At 39.9% G+C, this 22,397-nt stretch overlaps 2 protein-coding genes across 5 annotated transcripts in view; both read left to right on the forward strand.

The window, feature by feature from the left end:
• agbl4 (AGBL carboxypeptidase 4) overlaps window positions 1-22,397 on the forward strand; it is a 277,105-nt gene that overhangs the window by 197,447 nt on the left and 57,261 nt on the right. The gene's annotated exons all lie outside the window — the stretch shown is intronic.
• On the forward strand, window positions 11,361-21,475 carry bend5 (BEN domain containing 5). 4 transcript variants are annotated; one of them, XM_040129065.1, is made up of 7 exons: window positions 11,361-11,404; window positions 11,528-11,586; window positions 12,730-12,860; window positions 13,578-14,061; window positions 15,835-15,983; window positions 18,434-18,647; window positions 18,896-21,475. In XM_040129065.1, exons 3-7 carry the CDS (start codon window positions 12,759-12,761, stop codon window positions 19,090-19,092), a joined length of 1,146 nt encoding a protein of 381 aa, XP_039984999.1. In that variant the 5' UTR covers window positions 11,361-11,404; window positions 11,528-11,586; window positions 12,730-12,758; the 3' UTR covers window positions 19,093-21,475. The 4 variants fall into 4 exon arrangements, with proteins under 4 accessions (XP_039984999.1, XP_039984998.1, XP_039985000.1 ...); XM_040129064.1 differs by having other exon boundaries at window positions 11,403-11,586; XM_040129066.1 differs by lacking the exons at window positions 11,361-11,404; window positions 11,528-11,586 and adding an exon at window positions 11,668-11,809.

Here is a 22,397-nt window from a genome sequence, read left to right on the forward strand (position 1 = left end):
ATGTGTGTGCGTTTGTGTGTGTTTGTGTTTGTGTGTGTGTGTTTGTTTGTGTACTTGTGAACACACTTTTAGGTTTGCGCACAGACGCGCACAGCATGTGTATGTGCATCTGAAGCAATGAAGCAGCGTGGAGATAATAGGCAGTTTTCAGATCTCTCCTCTCACTTTCTTCTTTTTCACTCTATCACTTCTCTCTTTGTAACTCCATTTCCCTCCTGTTTCTGTCAGAGAAGAAAAGAAATGTTCTTCATTAGAGAATATCTTTCTACGGATATTCTTTGTATTTCCTGGTTTGCTCTCTCCAGACAAAACCATTGTACATATCTCTGAGGTCATTTTGTCATTTTAAAGTCATTTTGCACGGCCAGCTGCTCATCACAAGCTGTGTCTTTATCTTTCATTCTACATAGTGATACTGTTGAAATTGAAGTAAGGGAATTTAACATAAATAATAGTAAATAATAAAAGCATGAGTATACTTACAACATAGACAAAATTATGAGGTATGGAGCTCACGTTCCATACATGATGAAAACCATAATTATTTTAGCCTTATTATTGTTGTTTATTATATTATTGTTGCCTTATTATTGTTGTTTTAGCCTTATTGTTTCCATGGAAACAACCTGGTCAGGACATATTCTCCAAACAAAACCCCAGACATTGAAGCACAAATAACATCAACTCATTTCAACAAATTTCAATTTATACTTAAATTTTAAAAAAGGATCTTTTTGGTTTTATTCAGAAGATACTTTCAGTACATAGACTGAACAAACAATTCAGACACAGCTACATTGTATAGGCTTAAATGTTTTCTCAAATCGCCATTCTTTCCTAGCAGTGTGAAATAACACAGCCAACAAAACTGAATATGTTCGTAGATTTTGGCTGGTAGTTTTACTTACACATAACAGTAACTGATATACCTAATTCTAGTAGTCAGTGATGAAATAAATATAATTAAGTTGAAGGAAGACCCAGTATGCTAGAGTCCCTCACCATGAAGCAGACATGTTTACCAGTTACAATATGTCCTACAAATCCAGGTAATCAGCCATGATTTAGAAGTTATAATGACTTCACATTCTTAAATTAGACTGATGGATAAAACTGTAAAATAGTGAGATTTCAGACCTACTGTATTTCACATTTTAACCTATACAGTACACTTGAAAATTAGGTTTCCTACCAGGATTGCACTTACATTGGCTTAAATTCCACTTGCCGGGAGGCGTAGCAGTTAATAAAACAAACCCGCCATTAGGAAAATAAGGAGCTGTGGAAATTGGTTCAGCCGTTGTTAGCCAGTTATTGCAAAAACCTCAGCCATGGGCAACAACCTTGTTGTCTGCTGCCTACCAAAGTTATTATGGTCAACTAAAACGAGCCAAGCACTAGCCCTCATAAATTGAAATAAAAACAAGGGGAAGGAAACTATACCTGAAGTAAAACCTTTATTGCTTGTAAAAGTAAAAGGAAGTACAATTTTTTGGTGCTCATGTTTTTATGAGCAGGGAGAATTAACTTTTTGACTCCCACAAGCCTTTTTTTCTCTCCTACGAAGTACCAGCATGTAGTTTCTCAGCATTTGCATAACGTGTCAGAAAACAGCCAAATAAGTCGGGGATTGCTTCGAACTAAATTGTCTGCAGTGTGAAACTGGGGTCAACAGAGTTTTCTGTAATTTACACAATGCACCAGCCTGGCCTTCTCTCAGCCATTTAATAGCTTCCATTTCTTCAGATGAAAGTCTCTGGGCAGCCATCCAAACAATATAGTGATATATCATGTATTTATGTCTTTTTTGTGGTGGCACTATTGTTTTAAATATGATGTATTTTTCTTGGCCCTTTTGCAAATTGCACTCCTGGAATGCTGTTGTGGTATTGGTGTAGTAAGAGTTTCCCTCCCGCCTTTGAATCCTATGAAATGCTTGCCTCATGAAACACAGGAAGATTTCTTAAACTCTTTGTGTTGGTACCATTTATATTTTACTGTGAGGAAAACACATTTGTGTCAGAACATTAATCTCTATTTTTTTTATTATTATTATTCTTGCAGATAAATGAAAGTTAACCCCTTATGTGTACCAGTTTGTATTTTGTTAAACTGTGCAGACTTTAATCAGCCAAGCTTTATCTTCTGGACCAATGCCCCTTTTTTCATTCATTAAGCTCTTATTTCCTCATTCATTTACACATTTACACTTAACAAAGTTTCTGAAAGTGTATATTGCACCTTTTAGCCATTCTCACCAAATTTCTCTGAAATGCTAATTATAACCTTATCACTCCTTCAAAATACAGAATTTTTTTTAAATTCCATTTTCTTTTCCAATTGGTAAAACTGCAGCAGGACTCCTATAATTGCTACAAAGAAAATAGCCAGTGGCAGCAATATGTCTACAGTGTGTACATCAAACAGAAACCATTAAGCTAGTATGTCAAGAAGGCATTGCTTTTGGAGCTCTTGTGCTCTCCTTAATACTTCAAGCAAGCATGAGCTATTCTTGAACATTCGTCCCACTCTACCACATAGTGCATTGGCAGTAGGGCTCTAAGAAAGAAGGCTGGGTTGATTCGCACTGGAAACAGTCTTTCAGGCTTGTTGAGTCCACACTGAGAAAAGTCCCTTTTGCAGACTGCAGGCCGGGAGACTGTGTTTCTATCCAGCCTGGGTTGACCCAGGGAAGGTGGAGAGACAGGTCTGAAACAACCTGAATGCAACCTCCTGCTCGCTATCTAGGCCTGTGGTATATACCTGAGCTGATAGAAATCTCTGGGTGGCTGAGGGACTACAAGGTTGACTGGCTTTCAGGCTGTAGAGCTGCAGAAATTTGTTTTTAGTGGAGCACAAGACTTTGCACCTTAAGAGAGGGAGGGAGGAAATTCAAAAGACAGTGAAAAAACAGAGAAGAACATTATTTATATAAAAAAATACTATCAGGCATTTGTGTAAATGAGCAGCTGTGAAGACAACACTTCCTATTATTGCCCTAATTATATCTTTTCTCTGTGAATTTGCATATTTTATCTCCCTGCTCTTCATTATGGGGACTATGTTTCCATTTTGATGTAGTTAAAAAAAACACATAAAACAAACAAAGAAGGAGATGAAGGATGGAAGGGAGGAAAGGAGAGGGGTTTGCTGGCCGCCTCACATTGAGTATTTTCCAGTTGATTTTGTTAAAGGCTTCTCAGCAGCGTAACTAAATAAGCAGCAGCATGCTAATGAATGGAGAACGAGTGTGATAATTTACCAGACAAAGAATGGAGGACTGTGAGAGATAGAAGCTAGAAGGAGATGGGTGGGGGGCAGCACAGTATTGAAAATATTTTGAAAATGTTTGTCATCAAACAATTATTTAAAACCTGTCTCTAGCCTATATGCCTAAAGTTTATTTCTTGTCAGGCCCCATATTACTAATACTTAGAGTAAATTTCCCTATGTCACAAATACAGTAATTTCATACACTGTACACACAGTCAACCATGTGTTTCATGTTTTTTGCATTCAGAAAGGAGAGAGAATGCCACACTCAAAAGACAGTAAATGACAACAGAAGAAGCAAAGACTCTGTCTGTCCTCTTTCTTAAAGGGCAATGTGACGAAGGCAGTAAACAGGCTATGAACAGGCTGTGGGCTCTGAGATTATTTCTTTGTCACCAGCAGAGCCACCAGTGTTGCTGAGCACTGCTGTGGAGCAAATCCTCCTAGAGAGGACTGATTGGATTTTTGTTCCAGGGAGCCTTTTGTGTTACCAGCATAGGGACTAGATAATAGAGGTTGATGCCACTCTGTCTCTGTGTTATGGCTGGTGGATTGAGTTTTTGGAATCTGTGTGTGTGTGTGTGTGTGTGTGTGTGTGTGTGTGTGTGTGTGTGTGTGTGTGTGTGTGTGTGTGTGTGTGTGTGTGTGTGTGTGTGTGTGTGTGTGTGTGTCCAGGACACTGTCTCTCTTAACAACCACTATATCACTGTTATTCACAACCTATTGCATCCTCTTTGCTTTAGAGCCTAAAGGATGCTAAACATTGGAGCACACGGTGGATCTACTACCAGTATAGATACCTATTATAAATAGTAAGGCTTTAATGCTGAGATAAATTGTTAATATGATAACGTCACTACGTGTGCTAAATTGTTCATAACAGAATATTCAATGTCACAAGCCATGCAAACTGCAGTGCAGGTGTATGTACGTCACCAGAAGATACCTCGCTGCCAATAACAAGGTCATTATCAGCCTTTTCTCAGTCTGTGCCTCAGTCCCTCTGTCAGATCTACGTGTGGAGCATGTGTGCCCAGTGGGTGTGTATGGACAGTGCTGTATGTATAAATAAAAATGTTATACATTACTGATTTCCTTAGGGAAATTCTACTTTTAATTGCCTTGCTTTTACAGGCGGGTCAGCCATCAGGTTCAGCTATAGAACAGCAGCCCCGGTCTTTCTCCAGGAAACTTCAACACAGCAGATGCTTGAACCCCAATCCTTTAAACTCAGGAAATTCTCCTGCTCATTACGCCACCCTGCTGTCCTGCGCATTACTGTGTGACTTTGTACTGACCTCTATTGGAGACCAAGGAATGATACAGATAGATTTTCACAGACAAATCCCAGTAAACAAGCCAGTTGGAGCTGACTTTCAACAGAAATGTATAATGAAGTGCCAATGTATCCCAGAGTACATGTCATAAAAGTATATGGCTAATTTAGATTGAGAAAGAAATATGTCACCAAAACAGAGTATGCACAGGAATTGAGTTTTGAAAATAATTGCTGATTTAAGGGAATTGATCAAAAATCTTGTCAAACCCGTGCAGATTAAGTCATTTGGTTTAGGGAATGGAAAATTTTTATTTATTGTACCTTTAAAATCTGCTGTACCTGTCTCTAGTTGGCGGCAGCTCAGTGAGAACAGAGGTGGACTGTTGTCAGGCTATGTGTCTCAGGCCATTCAGCAACTGATTGCCAGATTTGTCTTGACTGTTTTCTCCTTCAGAGAACTGAATGTGAGATAGACTGTTTCCCATTGTCACATCAGCTGGCATCCTGCATGTGGACGGCTGAGGAGATGCATGACATGTGGCATACTTTTTCAGCGTCAAAGCCGGAATCCTTTGAAGTGTTTGTCTGTCCTGGCTGAGGACTGCTTTCATTTCTTTTTCATGAATAGTGAAGCACAGTTCAAAAGATAATTGACTTTTTCCAAGTTAGTGGCAGGTAGATGTTAATTTAAGCCAACATAAGTGGACATGATTGCAAGCGATTACTGTATTTTATCACAGATTTAAATAGGTTTGGGTCAGCATTATTTCAGCTTAAACAGATGAAAATGTGTTTGCGTTTTGTAGACTGGAGTATTGATTTGCTCACTAAGATGAAAAGCAGTTTTGGAAATGAATAAAAACATGAAATAGAATGAGGATGAGAGGGGAAAGGCTCCGTGGCATAAACAAATTTTATTGTACTTTGGAGACTCACAGCTCTTTCAACAAAAATTAGAACAAGAGTAATAAAAGAGCAGCTAGTAATGGCGAAAAAAAAACCTAATAAGATGACTGCTGGGTTTTGATGTGCTTTTTCAGATGCACCAGCTGCACCAACACTTTGTATTAAGCTCCAAATCAATCTTAACCTCCGCCAAGTGTACAGTCAGCTGCAGGAATGATTCAGTGGAGGGATTTTATATCTGTGACCTTGTCTATCCTTGACTACTGTGTCTGTGTGCGTGTGTGCCTGCGTGCGTGCGTTCGTGCGTGCATGTATGCGTACGTGCGTGCATCCCGGCACGAGTGCGTACATATGCGCGCATGTGGGTGGGGGTCTGTGTCTATCAGGTTGGTGGTTAAGTAAAGGCCACTAGTTGTCAGGGCACTTTGCCCCTCAACATGCCTTTTTCCCATCACATCTGACCCCACTCCCCACCGTCATGGGTCCCCCATCCTCTAGTGAGTAACGTGCTGCTGGTTGGCCTGGGTTTTATCTGCTATTACCTGTCAGATGCTGTGCACCTGTGAGCCTGGCTGCCCCTCTGCATGACGGGCGGCTGTGGTCTCTCATCCACTCCCAGCGGCTCCCTGCTGTCAGCTACAGCAGCAATGAGAAGTTCTCTGGCTGCCTCCATCTCTGTCTGACAGCCGCCCTGGAGGAAAGGGTAAGAGAAGGAAAAGGAAGAGAAGGAAAAGGTGGAGGAATACCATTAAGATGAGCTGTATTCCCACAGACCAAAGCCTGCCCACCAGCCATGTGCTGCGGCTCACCTGGCTGCCAGATAAGTGGAGATTAGAGGAGAGGAGACGGTGGTAAAGGTATTAGAGGCATAAAAAAAAAAAATCTCTCTGAAACCTGGGGACAGCCTTGATACTTTTAGGATTTCTTGTGTTGTGTCTGACATTTGATGCGGACACAGAAAGGACACAGAGACAGACAATCCACGCTGCTCTTACACAGATGGGGGAATCTTTGCCTTTTCATATATTTTTTGTTTGTTTGTTCCCTGTAGTCTATTGTTCGACTTGCTCTTGCCACTGTATAAATTACAGTTTTGTGAGTTCCCTATCTAGTTAGCGGGGAATAACAGTCTGGTGACACTGGCAAGATCAATAAAGGTGCACAGCAGGAGGTAGAGTGGCCCTAATGAACTGAATTGACTGGTGCTGAAATATGATCAGTATTTCTCTGGTGGTCATTATGTTCCTTATGAAGAAGATCAATGTCTCCTGGGTGGATCACTGAGTATACACAGCATGATGGCAGGGCCAGCACTGATACCATTTTAAATACCTAATGAAGGATTTATTCACGATAACATTTGCCTCTGTGTTTTTGTGTGAGCATCTTTCTTTCTTCTGTCTCTCTCTCTTTCAGTCAAAGGTCTTTTTTTTTCCCTTCAGCATAGTAACTGATGTGCTGTATGAGGCTGTGCTGTTCATTTCATGGGCTATCACGTTTGAAATTGGTGAATGCCTACTTCATGGGTGATTAGTAATTCAGGGGGAGCTAATTAAGAGGCATAATAAGAGGAAGACCAGCGAGATGCTTCCAACCAAAATAGGAAAAAACGGCATTAACCTGGACTGTAAACAGTTGTGATTGTTTGTTGTAACATGCTGCCTATAAAAGAGGTTTACACCTCTCTGAATCCATCATCTTGGAAGCAGACACCCATATCTTCATTTTGCTCGGTGCTTTCCTGATCTTAGAGCATCTCCAGAAAGTGGCCTTAATGATCCCTCTGTCCCGGCTGTCTAATACCTGGCATCATCACTTTACTGGGTCTGGTGTCTGTATGCTGCTGCTGCTCAGGCTGGCGCTCGTCCTTGCCAACCATCATCACGCACACACCTGTACCAGCATCTGTCCATCCTGCAGATTGGCACAGTGGCTGCCTTCAGATTGGCTGTCTACGTGCCGTAAAGTAAATGTACACGCCTTCAAGAACTATAGTAATTTTCCAGCTAAATTGCTCTTCGTCTCTGTAGGTTTGTTTGTCACACATACACACACACATACACTGATCAGAAACAGAAAGGAGTTGTTTATTTTATCTGTCCATTTATCAGTGGGAACTCTTTATGATTCCAGGCGCAGCACTGCAATGATGACGTGTGTACCCGCAGTCTAATTCCATCATCAGCATCATTACTGCTATTATCCCGTGTCTCCCTTTAATGCAGGCTAATGGATGACCAATAAAGATAGATGAGCCTGGCAGTGTGGAGCTAATAGGCAGGACATGATGTCTGGCTTCTGTCCTGACTCCAGTCTTTACCCTATCAACTGCCCCCACAGATAAAACATGGCTAAAATAGTTATTCTCTCAGCTTTAATGAATCATTGTATCATCAAATAATTAGCATGCCAATAGTTTGGGACAAATCAGAGCAGATATTGTGTATTTGAGTAACTATTTTTAAAAAAGATTTATGAAATAAACAGCTTTGCTTTTAATTCTTATAATGGTGAAAAGTCAACACAAAACAATGAGCACACAGTATTTAACTGATATTTAAAATTATTTAATTTAAGAGCATTTTTGATGTGGAAAGGTCATTTCAGACTCAACGAAAGTGGTGCCATCCCCTCTATAATTATATATGTATAGTCCTGTAGATAAAAGTGTGTGTGAGTGTGTGTGTGTGTGTGTGTGTGTGAGAGAGAGAGAGAAAAGGAAAACCTGCAGACCCACATAATTATAGGTAAATGCTGTAGTTATTTTTTTTCAATTTTTGATAAATATCCCATTTTCTCTGTCCTTTGTAGAGATAATTTAAACAGATTCTTTTGACCTTCCCCAGTTCCCTTACGCTAATGAACCTGAGTTTTGTTGAAAATACTGAAAAAATGGAAACAACACATAAAGTTCACATCCTATCAGGAGTTTGTTGGAAAAAATAGAGTACTTTCAATGTGTTATATTTACATACAGCCAAAATACACTGAATATGTCATAACTTTACACAAATTTGCTTCTTGGAAAATCACTCCCAAAAAGCCACACATCTCATTCCTACACATATTGGGCTACTGTAGGGAAACCTTCATTTGTAAATAAAAATGTTTTTACATAAAGAATAGATTAGAGCAGAGTCTCTTTCTTTGTAGGGTCTAAAAACATCTGTACAACTGGATGCAGGTACTGGATTACACCTGGAGATAACTCAACAATGCAGAACAATGAAGCTGGAGTCGTAAACTTGAGTAATTAAAGTAGATTTTATGCAGCTTCAATTTCATTAAGACAAAAAGTGAAATTACACTGTTACATGCACATAGGTGATTCCACTTATTCTGGCTGATTAGACCTCTGCTCAGGTAAGTAAGTTGAGTGGAATAACGTGGTCAGCCAAACGTGACAGACCAATACAAATGGTAAAGCTGTATCTTTGCCCGTCTAAGCAGGTGTAACGCAACTAAAACACCTGTGCTTTTCCTTCTGTGGCATGTTGAAATGTGTCCTGTGTAAAAGGCCTGTCACTATATTACGAGGCTCAGAGAGATGTCAATCGAGAACAGTCTTTACACACCCAATCGGTCTTGAGAGGGTGTCTAAATAGGCTAAAGTGAAAACACTTGTACTGGTGGAAAGTGGGTGGGTAGTGTCTTTAATACCTTTACTAAACCAAGAGTATACTACAGTATACACTATACCCTCATTGCATATGTACATACTGTATGTATCATATTACTGATCATTTTTGCTAAAATCAAGAGAACATTATAATAACTACTGGCAAAGATGGAGCTGGGACCAATCAGCCTTACAGTTCATAGATGAGATTGTACACCTTCTATGTATTGCATGAAACACATACACTAAACAGTGTGTTCATTCAAGCACTGTGTCCTGGTAAAGGCCAAACAAGAGAGTTCAGCAGTAGAGTGGAGCAACATAGCATGAAGTAATTACAGTGAGGAAGACAGGTTACCTGGGTTAAGCTGTCAGATTTTTGTAGTTTGAAAATAGTTTTGATAGAAGTTGACATGGTGTATAGTACCATATAAAGACTGCAACTGTCCAAATCACATTTGGTAAGGATATTAACTTGTAAAACCAACATGTCTACAAACAGTTCTGTTTATTGTGCTATCAAGAATAATATTATGCGTACTATAATGACAACAAAGGCAATAACTACATGGAAATATACCACTTAATTGAAAGTTAGTCTGAAAAAATGAAGAAAAGTTACTATGATACGTTCAGAGGTATTTTGGGCGGAAAATATGAATACCGTCACACTTAGAAAATGAGAAAAATACTGTAAAATAAAATCAATTTGGTTAACTCAACTTTTATGGCATCTCTAGGCACCCATATTTGGTGCACCTGCGTGAACTCTAACTTTATGAAAAAGTTGCTGTCTAAACTTTGATTGAACCTTTACAGTCTGCGGGAATGAATAACATCAAGTGGGACTGTTAAATTGAGTGGTGTTTCGCCTTTAAACACTGGCCACTCCAAAGACAGAAAGCTGCAGAAACTGAACAGCCTTATGTTGACAAGCCCAGCCTTGAGGACAGGAGAGCCATTGAACAGAAGCCCAGATTAACAGTAATCCTCTGTTCGATTTGTTCAGAAGCTGCTCAAGTCTCTTGTCTATCACTCTTATTCCTGTCATAGTTTGTGGGGTCTGCCAAAGTAGCTGTGCATAGACATTAACCCTTACCTCTATAATACCATTTATTTAAAAATTATTCAAAAAGTAATTTCTGTAAATGTATCCAAATGTGTTAAATTTGGAAAGTTTAACCTAGTTATTCATCACAGAAATGTGAAGCGAGCTATGCTCCCAAATCAGCAGCGCAGCTGGAAGATGTAACCGTTCACTTATTTTGAAAACAGCCTAAAATAGTGCTCCAGTAACAGAAATAAAATGTCCGACATTATGTTCTGAGAGTTATTGCCATCACTTTGTTTGTTTGTTTTTAAATTCTCGTGTATACATCTAACAGACTCTGGGAGCGGTCATACAGTACAGTGAACAAAACATCATGGGGAAGATGGCATTTGAAACAGACGTGATCATAACTAACGAAATGCCTGAAACTATGAAACAAAATATCAGAGAAGGGGCTCTGTATAGTTCTGCATCAGTTACTTTTCAATTACAGCAGCCCAAGCAGAACGAAATTGTTAGTGTCATTTATCGACTGTGGTGCTCTCCATTAGAGTAACAACTGAGAGAAATTCATCCTGTTGTATAACCACCTGGTTGTCTTACAATAACAAAGAGTTCATGTCTGTCACCGGGCCTTAAGTCTTTCTAGTGTGATACAAGGAACAGATGAGGAGTGTACACCAGGAAACACATAAAAGCAAACAGAGACCAATGAAAACTGACCAGGCAGGTAATCATCTTGGTGGCTTTTCTCACTGTAGTTGCCTGAAACAATTCCTTAGAAGACGGAGTGAAAAGTAACGGGTGTCTAAATTGATAAGGGAAATGACCCAGGACGACTGAAATGTCCTGTCTAATCACTTAAAGAGATGCTTAAAAATGTGTGCCATATAAATATCCTTTGTTTGTAAATATGTTTTCATCCTTATGTAAATCCTGTTCTTTACGAATGCTTAAAATCTGACATAAATGGTAAACCTTTTTTCATATTAATATTTTTTTAATATTATAAAAAATCACTGGTGCAAGTGAACATTGAGTTTCTTATGTTTCTGACACAAATAAATCAAAACCGTCTATTACTCATGCCTTGATGATCAACCCTGGTGATGTGGACCAGGCAAGAGTAGCCGAGCGCAGAAATTATCCCGAACACCCACCCCACCAACACCACCCCCCCCAACACCACCCCCCATGTGTATATATTTTTTTAATACTTTGTGAGGAAAAACTGTCAACCATATCCAAAGTGCAGGACCAAAGAGAAGAAAATAATGTATGCTTTTGTTAGATTCTTTGAAGACGATATGTGCTACGCGTTGCCCGTTTCAAATGTGGAAGATTTCAGACCTCTGCACAAAACAGATTTTGATAATCAGAAGGTGTATCTGGTTCACAGAACTGAGGAGAATGGCAGCGCAGGCCAGCCGTGCGAAGCACAGATCCTTGCCCTTGCAGGTAGGTTGCCCTCCTGACACATCACATTTTCTGATTTTAATGCTGTTTTTCTCTGTCTGACCAAGTAACGTTGATGTTCGCGGAACTCGGAGATGTGTCAAAGCAGGTCCTTTTGTCCGATCTGTCAAGACGTGATCAGCTGGAGTCTGACACTGATAGCCACAACAACGTACTCGGCTGTGGCTAGCTGGATATGCTAGTTAGATATGCTAAGATAAGTTTGGTAGGTAGTCATACCTCGTCGTCACTGCTTTACCGATTTTTACATTCACAATGTCGTGTTCCAAGAGTTAGCTCTCTTGTTTCGATAGATTAGTGCTGTTTGTTTCGATAAATAAATACGTGGCATGCAACGTTAGCCAGTCACAACGGTTGTTTACAACATGTAGCTAGCGCTTGCTAGCTTGGTGTGTATTCGTTCCGCGTTAGCATGTTAGCGTTGACGCGCTAGTTAGCTGCCTGTAGACGAGCTGTCACTACATAAAAAACACATCTGACAGCCCGTGGTTGATCTATTATCATTTCTGTAGAGGCTTTGCAAATGTAGTCTAGATGCTTGAATGAGGGCTTTGGTAGTTGCGGTTAGCTTGTTAGCTAGCTATTCTGTTTGTGCAACATAGGGGATGCGGCGCTGCAGTCATCGCCGTGTCTCAGATACTCGTGCACACAACAAATAGCAACCTATCTGTCAGTAACATGTCCGCGCATCATGTTAATGTTCGGAATTATGCTGAATTGTGCTAGTGACATGATTTGCTTAACGTTAGCTGCATTTGCACTAATGTTTTCTCACTGTCGTGTTCTATGCTCGATCTTTAACAAGCTACATCACTAATCCCCGAATCTGAGCTGTCTGGGCTGCAGGATCGGTCCGACCTGACTAACACCTTCACAGCTTCTGTTATGTTAAAGTGCCGTATAGACAGGACGATCTGTACCTCAGTTCTCTGTAAAGCTTAAATTTTATTTCTAGACTAAGAGTGCTAAAGTTAGTTTAATCTAGCAGAAAGGAGAGACAAAACACCCATTTGAAGGACAAATGGATGAAAGAGCTCTATAGGTACTGTCACGTTTTAAGAAAATCCATCTAACTTTATGGAAAGTTCATAAGTTTCTTCCTGCTTCTATTTCTGCACATACCAGATACAGTAGAGGAATTTGAAGACAGTATAATGCAAAAGAAGATGAAAATTCCCAAGATGTCCATCGACAATTCAGGAAACTCTATTGAGAACAATTTTGGAGAGGAGAGAATGCCACTCAGGCATAAAAAGGTAGGCTCACCAAATATTGGAGACACAGCAGTATTACTTTCAATAATGTATCATAACAAAATGAAGCAACAAGGTATCACACTTAAATTACTTACATTCACAATCTTGTACTTTGTCAGTGACGACCCTATATAATTTTGTTTATTGAAAGATATCTTATATCTACACTATAAGTATGGGTTAATGTGTGTTAGTGCATGTCTCTTATTGATATATACACAGTAATAGTCTAATATTCAAATATTTCTATTAATGATATAATGCCACATTTCCATAAACTTGGATGACACCCAAAATCCCCCACGCTATTTTTACCATATGCTGGATTAACACAAATTCAGCACTCTGGACAGCTGCCCTTTCACAGACAAATCCTCTGAGCGGCTCATCAAAGAACTCAGTGACTCTTCTCCTCGCAGTTCCTATTGAGAACCAAACAGTCAAAGCAAACTGTTTGCAGTCTGTCTGTCATGTCATTTTTAGATTGATGTGTATTTTTTGCATCTGTTCTGCCTTCAAAGCGTTGGATCAGATCATATTTAATGCACTTTACTGATGCAGCAAAGAGATTTACAAAATTCTGTCAAATACTTTATCCGGCCCCCACTACACATGACAAATTTTTGTCATGTTTATATTCTCACCTAGTTATTACAATTCAAATTTCATTTATCTAGTCTATCCATTACTTAAACTAACTGTTGTTATTTTCCTCAGGCCCTGTCTCAGGACCATGGACGCCCCCTCTCCAACTCCTCCAAGAGCCTGGCAGCAGTAGTGGCTCGCCTGGAGAGAAATGCAGCCAACTCCTGTATGGAGGGCGAAGAGGACCTGGATGAGGACAGGCTGGCTGAGGAGGGAGAGGATGCAGAAGACGAAGATGAAGATATGGAGGCAGAGCATCAGCAACTTAGTCACCAGCAGCAGCAACAACAGCAGCATTTAGAAGTGGATACGGATTGTGTGTCTGATGTAGCCGCAGCCGTGGTTCCAAGAGTATTGTATGAGGAGCTGGTTCACAGCTACAGACAACAGGAGGAGGAGATGAGGAGGCTGCAGCAAGAGGTGGAGAGAACCCGTAGGCAGCTGGTACAGCAGGCCAAGAAGCTGAAGGAATATGGCAGCTTGCTGACAGAAGTCAAAGAACTGAGGGACTTCAACAGGAGGCTGCAAGATGTACTTCTTATGAGACTGGGCAGCGGTGAGAGACCAAGAGCATGCACGCCAACATAAAAACCACTGATGTCACAGAGTTTAATAGGAATGTTTAACCCTATCAGTCACTTTGAGAAAATGTCCCAGTCTGTCAAAGATAAATCAGTAGGTCTGTCCTGTAAGTATGAATACTTCTGTTGTAGTAAAACTGCCTTCCACAGGCACAAAACATTTAATCTTAGAATGTCAGTCTTAGACTTTAACAGCCGTACACCCAGGAGTTGCCGGCTACAATAAGAAGAGGTGGAAAATGTGTGGACACCTTATAATCCGAGTGTTAACTCTATGTCCTACACAATGCAGTGTTTTTACAGTTGAGAAAACAATGTGACTACAAGGTCCATTTAGTAACAATTGTTCGGCTTTTGATTATATCATATGATCTTCAATGTAGATGTCCAAATTGTTGTTTTCAAGGATTTTTTGCCAATTCTTGGCTCAAGCTCTGAGGTTCAAAATACATTCTTGTCCTTGGAAAATTTAGATACACACATACAGATACAAGTGGAACTAAACTACAGCAAAGTTTAGTTTAGATGCTCCACTTACTGTGGCTGATATTTGCATGTTAGGTTGAAAGGTGGACTAGTGATTCGAGTAACCATGCTCAAATAGCAGAAGGATGTGGGTTCGGTCCTCTAATATGATCTATCTAAGAATTGATTTAGGAAACTGAATCCCCTACCCTGCTCACTAAGCAAGTTGCTCTGAACAGGAATGAAATGCTCAGTAGTCTGTAGTTTCATGTGAATTTAAAGAACCCATGTAGCAGTGTGACTCAAGTGTGGAGTAGATCAATTTTGCTCTTGTGCAAGTAGCCTGCACTTTAAGTTTACTGTATATTATACAGCCCGATGTAAAATGCAGCGTCTCAATAGGTCCACAACAGCAATGGTTCCTTAATCCAGCCTAAGATCGCTAAGAAGACTTCAGATATCAGGGGAAAAAAAGAAGAAACCTTGGGAGAGGAAATTTAAAGAGAGATCCCCCACCTTGCATAACATGTAGCTGGGGCTGCAACTGGATCAGTAGATGTGAAAATGACAATTACAGAAATGAACATTTTAACAGGTAATAGACACCAGCAATACAACACTGAGATTATAATTCAGTAGTAGGATTTTAATGGGTCCAATACATAGGTCCTAAATCCTAAACAGGAAGTTGAAAAAATGCACCAGAGCTTTAAGTGTGATTAAAAAGGGTATCATTGCAGTGCACAGCAGTGTACAAACTCAAGCTTTGCCAGTTGCTGGTGTTAACCTCAGCCCTACTGTAGATCTGGACAGAGGCGCCTGGCTACTGGCTAGAGCATTTAGTGGACAGGCTAAAGATTAGAGCACCCTGGGGTGCTGTCGGGTAGGGGATCGAGTGCTCTGACCAATATTAAAACTCATCAGCTACATTGGAGCTTTGCGTGGCCAGCCACCAAACCAGCTTAGATACTGGTCTAAAATAACCACCTGTCTCGAGGCACAAGCCTGGGCCCAAGGCGGGCAGCAAGCAGACAAGCAGGTGGGCACTGTTCCAGTGACAAAGACCAAAAAACTGGTACTAGTACTGTAGGGATTAAGGTGCAACTGGCACATTGTCCAATGTTACTGGACTCTGTTGTGTTTTAGTGTCATCATCTATTGTTTTATAAAGATGACTAGCAGTTGATGGATGGCCTTTGACCTCAGATCAACTTAAAGTGTTGACAGCAGTTGATTTGTTGCTTGTACCTCTGTAATGTTAAACGTCTCTTTTGTATTTCCAGAGCCTATGCATGACAATGGCACTCAGACAATCAAGGCTGAAGTGGTTGAACCCATTGTTGAGGCCCAGGAGACATGCAGAGAAGAAGCCAACACCAGTTCCAGCTACTCACCCTCACCTAGAACAGTATACACCTGCAATGATGGGAAGGTCGGTCTCACAAGACAAAGAGACACTTCAGTTAGATTTTCATGATCCCCTCCAGCTGGTGTGTGATTACCACCTTTTCAACTGTTTTGTTTTATTTTTCCTAGTCAGATCACATACCTGTTTATCTGCTACCAAACCCTCCATGTAGTCTTTGTGATGTTTCCTGTCTGTTCTCATTGCCTTCATTTTTTTTTTTTGACATTTATTATTGAAGGCAAAATCATTCATCCAAATGTAAACAAGCCTCAGCACTTAAATTCAAAACACAGGAATGAAAGATGCCATCACTCAAAAGCTGATTGACAGGCCTTTAACATAGTCCAACAGACAACAAGTAAATCTGATGTTTTCTGATGCTGTTAAAGGCTTGTTAATGATGTTCAGTCAGTCATCAGTCAGCAGTAAAAAATGCCTGTATTTTCCACCTCGTCATTTATATGGTCAAGCATTACATTACAGATAGGGCCTTTAAACCTTCACTTGTAGATAATCCAAATGACCCCGTGTCACCCTTTCCGAGTCCTAAACCCTTCAGTTCCCTCTCTTTGGAAATTTGGCTCTCTGCCTGTGGGGGACCATGGTAAGTAGTCTGATTTTGTAGGAAACGCTTTATTTCCTCTTAACACCCATGAACCTGGGAACATGCCGTCATAACTGATCAGTCCTTTTCCCTGGCCACCCTACCCTAGCAGGTAAACAAGGTTTAGACGATTATTATTGTTCCTGCAAGCCCAGCCAGCATCATCAGTGTTTATTAGCCTGTTAGGGTTCTTTACTCTCCCCTCTGCTGTAACTCAACCAGTGTCCTGTCTCTGATGACAGGGGGGAATTGGTACTACAAGCTCTCGGGCCTGCAGCCACTTCAAGCGTGAAGAACACTTGCAAATTAGAACTCTCCTACATCAGGGACCCCATATTAATTATTTGCACGAGAGGAATTTAAAGTGACTTACAGGTTAGCCCTGGTGAGAGCGCTAGAGGGGGAAAGAGGTAGAAAAGGAGGAAGAGAGATGGAGAGAGACAGATAAACGAGAGCAACGGGGAGGGAGGATGAAAACAATCTTGTCTAACTTGAGGGCAGTAAAAAGCTTGTCTGCTGGCCGGGGGCCTAAAGCACATTAGCTGCACAGGGAAAAGCCTTTTGGATGCTAGCCTAAAGACTTTACAGTGATAAGAGAGCAGAGAAGGGAAAGGGAGTCACATATGCCCCCTGCTGCATTAGCTCACCTAGAAGACCAGGGCAGTCTGCCTAGGCTGGCAATCGGCTTGGAGTGTTTGGTGCAGGCTTATGCAACGTGCATTGACAGTGTGTAGAGAGCTACAGGCTAAGTTCATAGTGGAGGTAATCCAGGCTACAAGCAGCCAGTGGCCTGCGCTTATTTCTGTATCGTAGCTGGTGAAAGTGGTGCCTCTTGGGATTTGTAATTTGGTCTAAGCGAGAGCTGGTTAAGATGTGTTCTTCCACGACTTTCTATGATCTGCTTTGTCCATTTGGATTTAGAGGGTTTTACACCCATATGATGCATTGTAGATTGGTGAAACCGGATTTGGATCTCTCAGCACCTAATGCAAATCTCCTAGGCAAGTGGGTGGTCAGCATTTTCATAAAGGGATAAAATGTATAAGTGAGTTTTACTATACATGTAATTGTATTGTTTACCAGTAATAACCAATACCTCCAGATAAGGTACAAAATAATTTAGAGTTAAGTTTGTTTCTCTTACTCGCCTACCTGTATCTCTGTTGATCTCTGTTTTTAGACTCCTTTGGTTGATGGTTAAATACGTTTTGTTTTAGCATCAGTAGCATCAAATGAAATTGCTATCCCCACTCCAAATCTGATCTGTAAACATTAATACTTTAACTACTGCTCTGAAGACTGATATTCAAGCATCTGTTTTATCTGTTGAAACAACATGATTTAGCAGAGAAACAAAGAGAAGATCGACGTTTTTGTCCACTTTCATTTCCAAATCTCTCCAGTTTTTTTAATTTTTTGAAAATGTATTTTTTATTCGTTTATTCATTTATTTTCGCAGTTTCTTTTTTCAAAGACACACATATAGCACTTTGTTGTTGTTAAAAGGTAGCTTATTAATCAAACAGGTAGGTAACTGTAGTAGCATTTCATTTCGAAGACATAAATGTCATATTTTCCTCCATTGATGGGGCAGACAGATCTTTCATGGGCAGTCATGGTTGGAAATTCAGCATTAACAAACAAGTGTGGAGTAGATGAGACTGTCCCATGCAGAGTGGTGCATTTTTTGTTTAATGTATCAACATGCTAATAGTGTTGTTTTTAAACTGAACTGATTATAGCCGCAATGCGTTAGATTTGTCATTCTGGTACTATGCAGATGATAACACTGGATAAATATTTTTATATAAAGCAGACTGTAGATTTATATTTTAAAATGTGGTGTTCACAGTGGGGTTTCTCTCCACAGGTACACCTTGGCGGTGGAATTTGGGTAGAGGAGGAGAAGTGGCACCAGCTGCAGCGGACCCAGGGAGACTCCAAGTTCACAAAGAACTTGGCTGTAATGATCTGGGGCACAGAAACCCTCAAAAACCGAAGTGTCACAGGAGTGGCCACCAAAAAGAAGAAAGATGCCCTGCCCAAACCTCCACTGTCACCCAGCAAGCTGAAAATCGTCAGAGGTGAGATTCTTACTTACACTTCGGGTTTAAACCCATAAAATCATAATTGTGAGAGAGATGAATCCTTGTTCTGAAAGACATCTTGTAAACTGAGCCAACATGGAAAACATCAGGTACAGAACAAATCATTTTCTTTATTCATATTGCCTTTCAATCATTTTATTATATTCATTAGACATCAGACAAAGATAAGATCAGCAATTTTTAATTCAGTGTAGTCTGACCGCTAACACTCACTCCCTCCCCAGAATGTCTCTACGACAGAGTTTCTCAAGAGACAGCCGACAGTGCAGAGATTACGCAGAGATTATCCAAAGTGAACAAATACATTTGTGAAAAGATAATGGACATCAACAAGTCCATAAAGAACGAGGAGCGGCGTGAGTCCAAGCTGCTCATCAGACAGACAGTCAAGATGGAGAACTTCACCTACGATGGCATGTAGTGATCAACTGTTGTCACACCAGCGCCTTCTGCCCCCCCCCGTGGTCCGCAGGAAGTTTAGAGGACTTAATATGGGTGGTTGGGGGATGTTTGTCACAGTTTCAGGAGCAGTTGTATTCCTTTGAAATATTGGATTGGTTATTATGTGAAATGTTTAAACAAATAGACCCCTTCCCAGCTTCCTACAAAACAGCCATCACCTTCCTCAATGCCCAGTTTCCTCATTGGCTGACAGACAGCTTTACCCACAAATCAGAAGTTGAACACAAGTGAACTAGTTTAATATGAGTGTTTTTATAAGCTTTACAGTGGAATTGGTACAGAGACATGGTTTGTTGAGGTGTGCGCATTTGTGTCAAAAGAGAGATTAGATGTGATTGTTAAATTAATTTATTGTTCTGTGTCAGAACATAATTTTGAGTCATTAAACTTTTAAAAAGTAAGAGGTTATTTCCCTAGACAAAGTCTTCTGATGCTATAAGGATGATGCTAGCTTGCATTAGATCTTAGATGTGTGGACAGTTGGATGTTTTGGTGACTACCCAATAACTGCGGTCTCTTGGTGTTTGCTGTTGGTGCTTTCTGCATAGAATGGGACACCAGTGTCTCAAATGCACACGTCATAATTTGTAACAGCCATATTGCATTTGCAACAGAGATTCTGTTGCTCCAAGAGAGTGTGTGCTCCCCCTTAACTGTAGGTCAATGACAACACATCACTTTATTAAAAAGAGGGCTTACAGAATTTAACGGGAAGTATAACTCTAATGTAGAGTCTATAGTGTGCTATATTTGTTTTGTTTTATATGTTGACCTTTTACTTATGGCCATTTGCCATCACTGAGAGAGCACAAGGAAAGGTTTTTAGGGCATATTCCTGAGTCACTCTTAATCAAACATGTCCCTTTCAGACGATTTGACTGTTTAATGATTTGTTGCGGTACAGGCATCTTTGATGCCTAGAAAGGCCTTAAATGGATTTGGCAATCACCAGGGACTGGTATGCCCCTGGGTTTTCTAGTAAGCTGTGATTGTAAATGTATAGTAAGCTGAAGTGATGAAGCTTCACCTGCACTTTGCTGTGAGAATGTAAGAGTTGGCTAGGTACTATTTTCTGTGTGATTAATACCATCAAGTTGAGCTGAGCCAGGCTACTTTTACCCCCCCCCCCACGCCAAAACATGCTGGGCTGCACAGGACAACTTGGAATAGAGAGTCCGAGTGCAGCTCTGCACGGTTCAGGTCATCTTCTTGTCGAAGCAGTGTTAGCTGTGGGTAAAGCTGTCTGAAAAACTGTTATGCTGTTGAAGTTATCTGGGCCTGCTGAACCCTATAATAACCCTCTCTTTTTTTAAGCCATGCCACTGGGGAACAAAGTAAGGTCGCTCCAGTGACAGCTTCCTCTGGGCTATGCCATCAGAACTTTGAAAACTGTCTTCTTTTTCTCGTATGTTTTTTTTTTGTTTTTTTTTGTTTTTTCCTCTCTACAGTTGTTTTATTGTTTTGATCCAAAATGGTTTGCGTGGCTGTCTGCAGGCTGGAACCCATATGCTGCAGATTGAAATCTCAACTGTGACCTAGCTGTGGCTAACTGTGAATCTGCTGCAGAGCTGCCCATCAAGCCTTTCTCCTCTTTACACTCTAGATTCTTGTTTGTCGGTTGGTTTATTTCTCTCTATCATTTTGTCTGTCTTGGTTTTTGTTATTTCAAAAGTTCAAATCAGCCTTTTGTTAAGCTACCTTATGTTTTCAAGATATTTTAGTATACATAACACACGTCTTTTTTTTAATTTTTTCCACCAAACGTGGATATTTCAGTTTCTAGTCATGTTACATGTTACAGTTTTTTTAAAGGTTCTGGTCACGTTTTGGTTCAATTACTAATCAATGTTGTAATTCCATGTTACCTGACAATTTGTTGTTTCTTTTTACACTTCTGTATTTTGGTTTGTTTGGGGGGTTTTTTTCATATGAATTGTTGGCTTTAAGCTTGATATTGTATCCAAATCTAAATCAGTGGAATCTACAAACAAATGAAAAAGGTTTGTCCCTTTCTTAGCCAAAGTTATCTCTCTGGAACAAGAGAAAAAAGACTTTCCTTAACATAATATTTTGACAGAGCCCATACATTAAGCTACGTTCACAACGTGATATTTGATAGGCCTCACTTAGAATCTACCTTCTAATTATCTGCCACAGTAAGATGCATATCTATATTGTTAAACCCTTGTACTCTAGCAAATTGAGAAATGTAGTTAGATCAACACAAATAATTTACATTGAATGCACTTTAAACTTCTGGGCAATTTCTTCAATCTTAAAAAATTGTATTTGTGGTATTTGTCCTTTTTTTTTTTTTTTAAAATGTCTCTATAGATTAAGGCCTAACAATCATTGTATTATCATGCAGCACCTTAGAACATTTTGGTTTATTGTTTTTTGTTTTTTTTGTTTTTTTTTAATGGCAAAAATTAGTTATAATTTGGGCAAAGACATATATGGGATATAGTTTTGTTTTTGTCAGTCAGATTTTCCCCTGACATGCCGATGCCCCACAACAAGCTTGACAGACTTAATACTTCCAAAATGAATATATTGAATCTTTGGAGAGTTTTATGGAGCGCTTAGAAAACCGGATTTCCACAAGTCAAATTATGGTGAAACTGGATTCTATATCTGGTCTATATATGACCTAATGAAAAATAACTGGCTTACTCTGCAAATTGACAAGCAAAAGTCAACAACTCTTCTATCAACTTGCTTGGTTTTCAAGCCTAAACCGGCCTTCACCAATCTGAAGATATTTACTTGTGAAATGTGCAAGATGACTGGAATATTTGCTTTAACTTGATGTGTTAAGATGCTGGTTATGTATAGATATGACTTCTATAGAAATAATTGTAATAATTGTATTTTTACAATTGAGTGGTAATTGTAAGCCAAAGTATTGATTGCTGAGATCAAGGTAAAGAAGGGGGACGATGCTGAGTGAGGAATCAGCAGGGTTTGCACAAAAGATGGCCCATGCCAAGGTAAAAGAGCTAAATTAATCTTAAGCCACCAAAATGGTGACATATTGATATATTTTTTTGAGTTCCTACAAAATGTCCTTTTTTTAGTGTCCTTTAGTGTTTTCGTTGGTTTTTCCCTGTACAAAGCAACGTGAGGTTTAAGTGTGATAGCATGTATCTAATATACATGCAATTTAAAAGAGAGAATTTATTTCTGCTGTGCAAAGCAACCTTGCTGAAATTCTGACATTGTGTCGTGTATTGTGTTTGTGTTTGTTTCTTTGTTGTTTGATGC

The sequence above is a fragment of the Xiphias gladius genome, chromosome 6 (assembly GCF_016859285.1).
Source record: "Xiphias gladius isolate SHS-SW01 ecotype Sanya breed wild chromosome 6, ASM1685928v1, whole genome shotgun sequence".
NCBI lineage: Eukaryota > Metazoa > Chordata > Actinopteri > Istiophoriformes > Xiphiidae > Xiphias > Xiphias gladius.

Bases quoted from the DNA above. Each gene is read 5' to 3' on its own strand.
- bend5 (XM_040129064.1), top strand. From the start codon at position 11,403: ATGTATGCTTTTGTTAGATTCTTTGAAGACGATATGTGCTACGCGTTG. The intron at 11,587-12,729 runs GTAGGTTGCCCT...TGCACATACCAG, and splicing joins ACAGATCCTTGCCCTTGCAG to ATACAGTAGAGGAATTTGAA. The intron at 15,984-18,433 runs GTCGGTCTCACA...TTCTCTCCACAG, and splicing joins ACACCTGCAATGATGGGAAG to GTACACCTTGGCGGTGGAAT.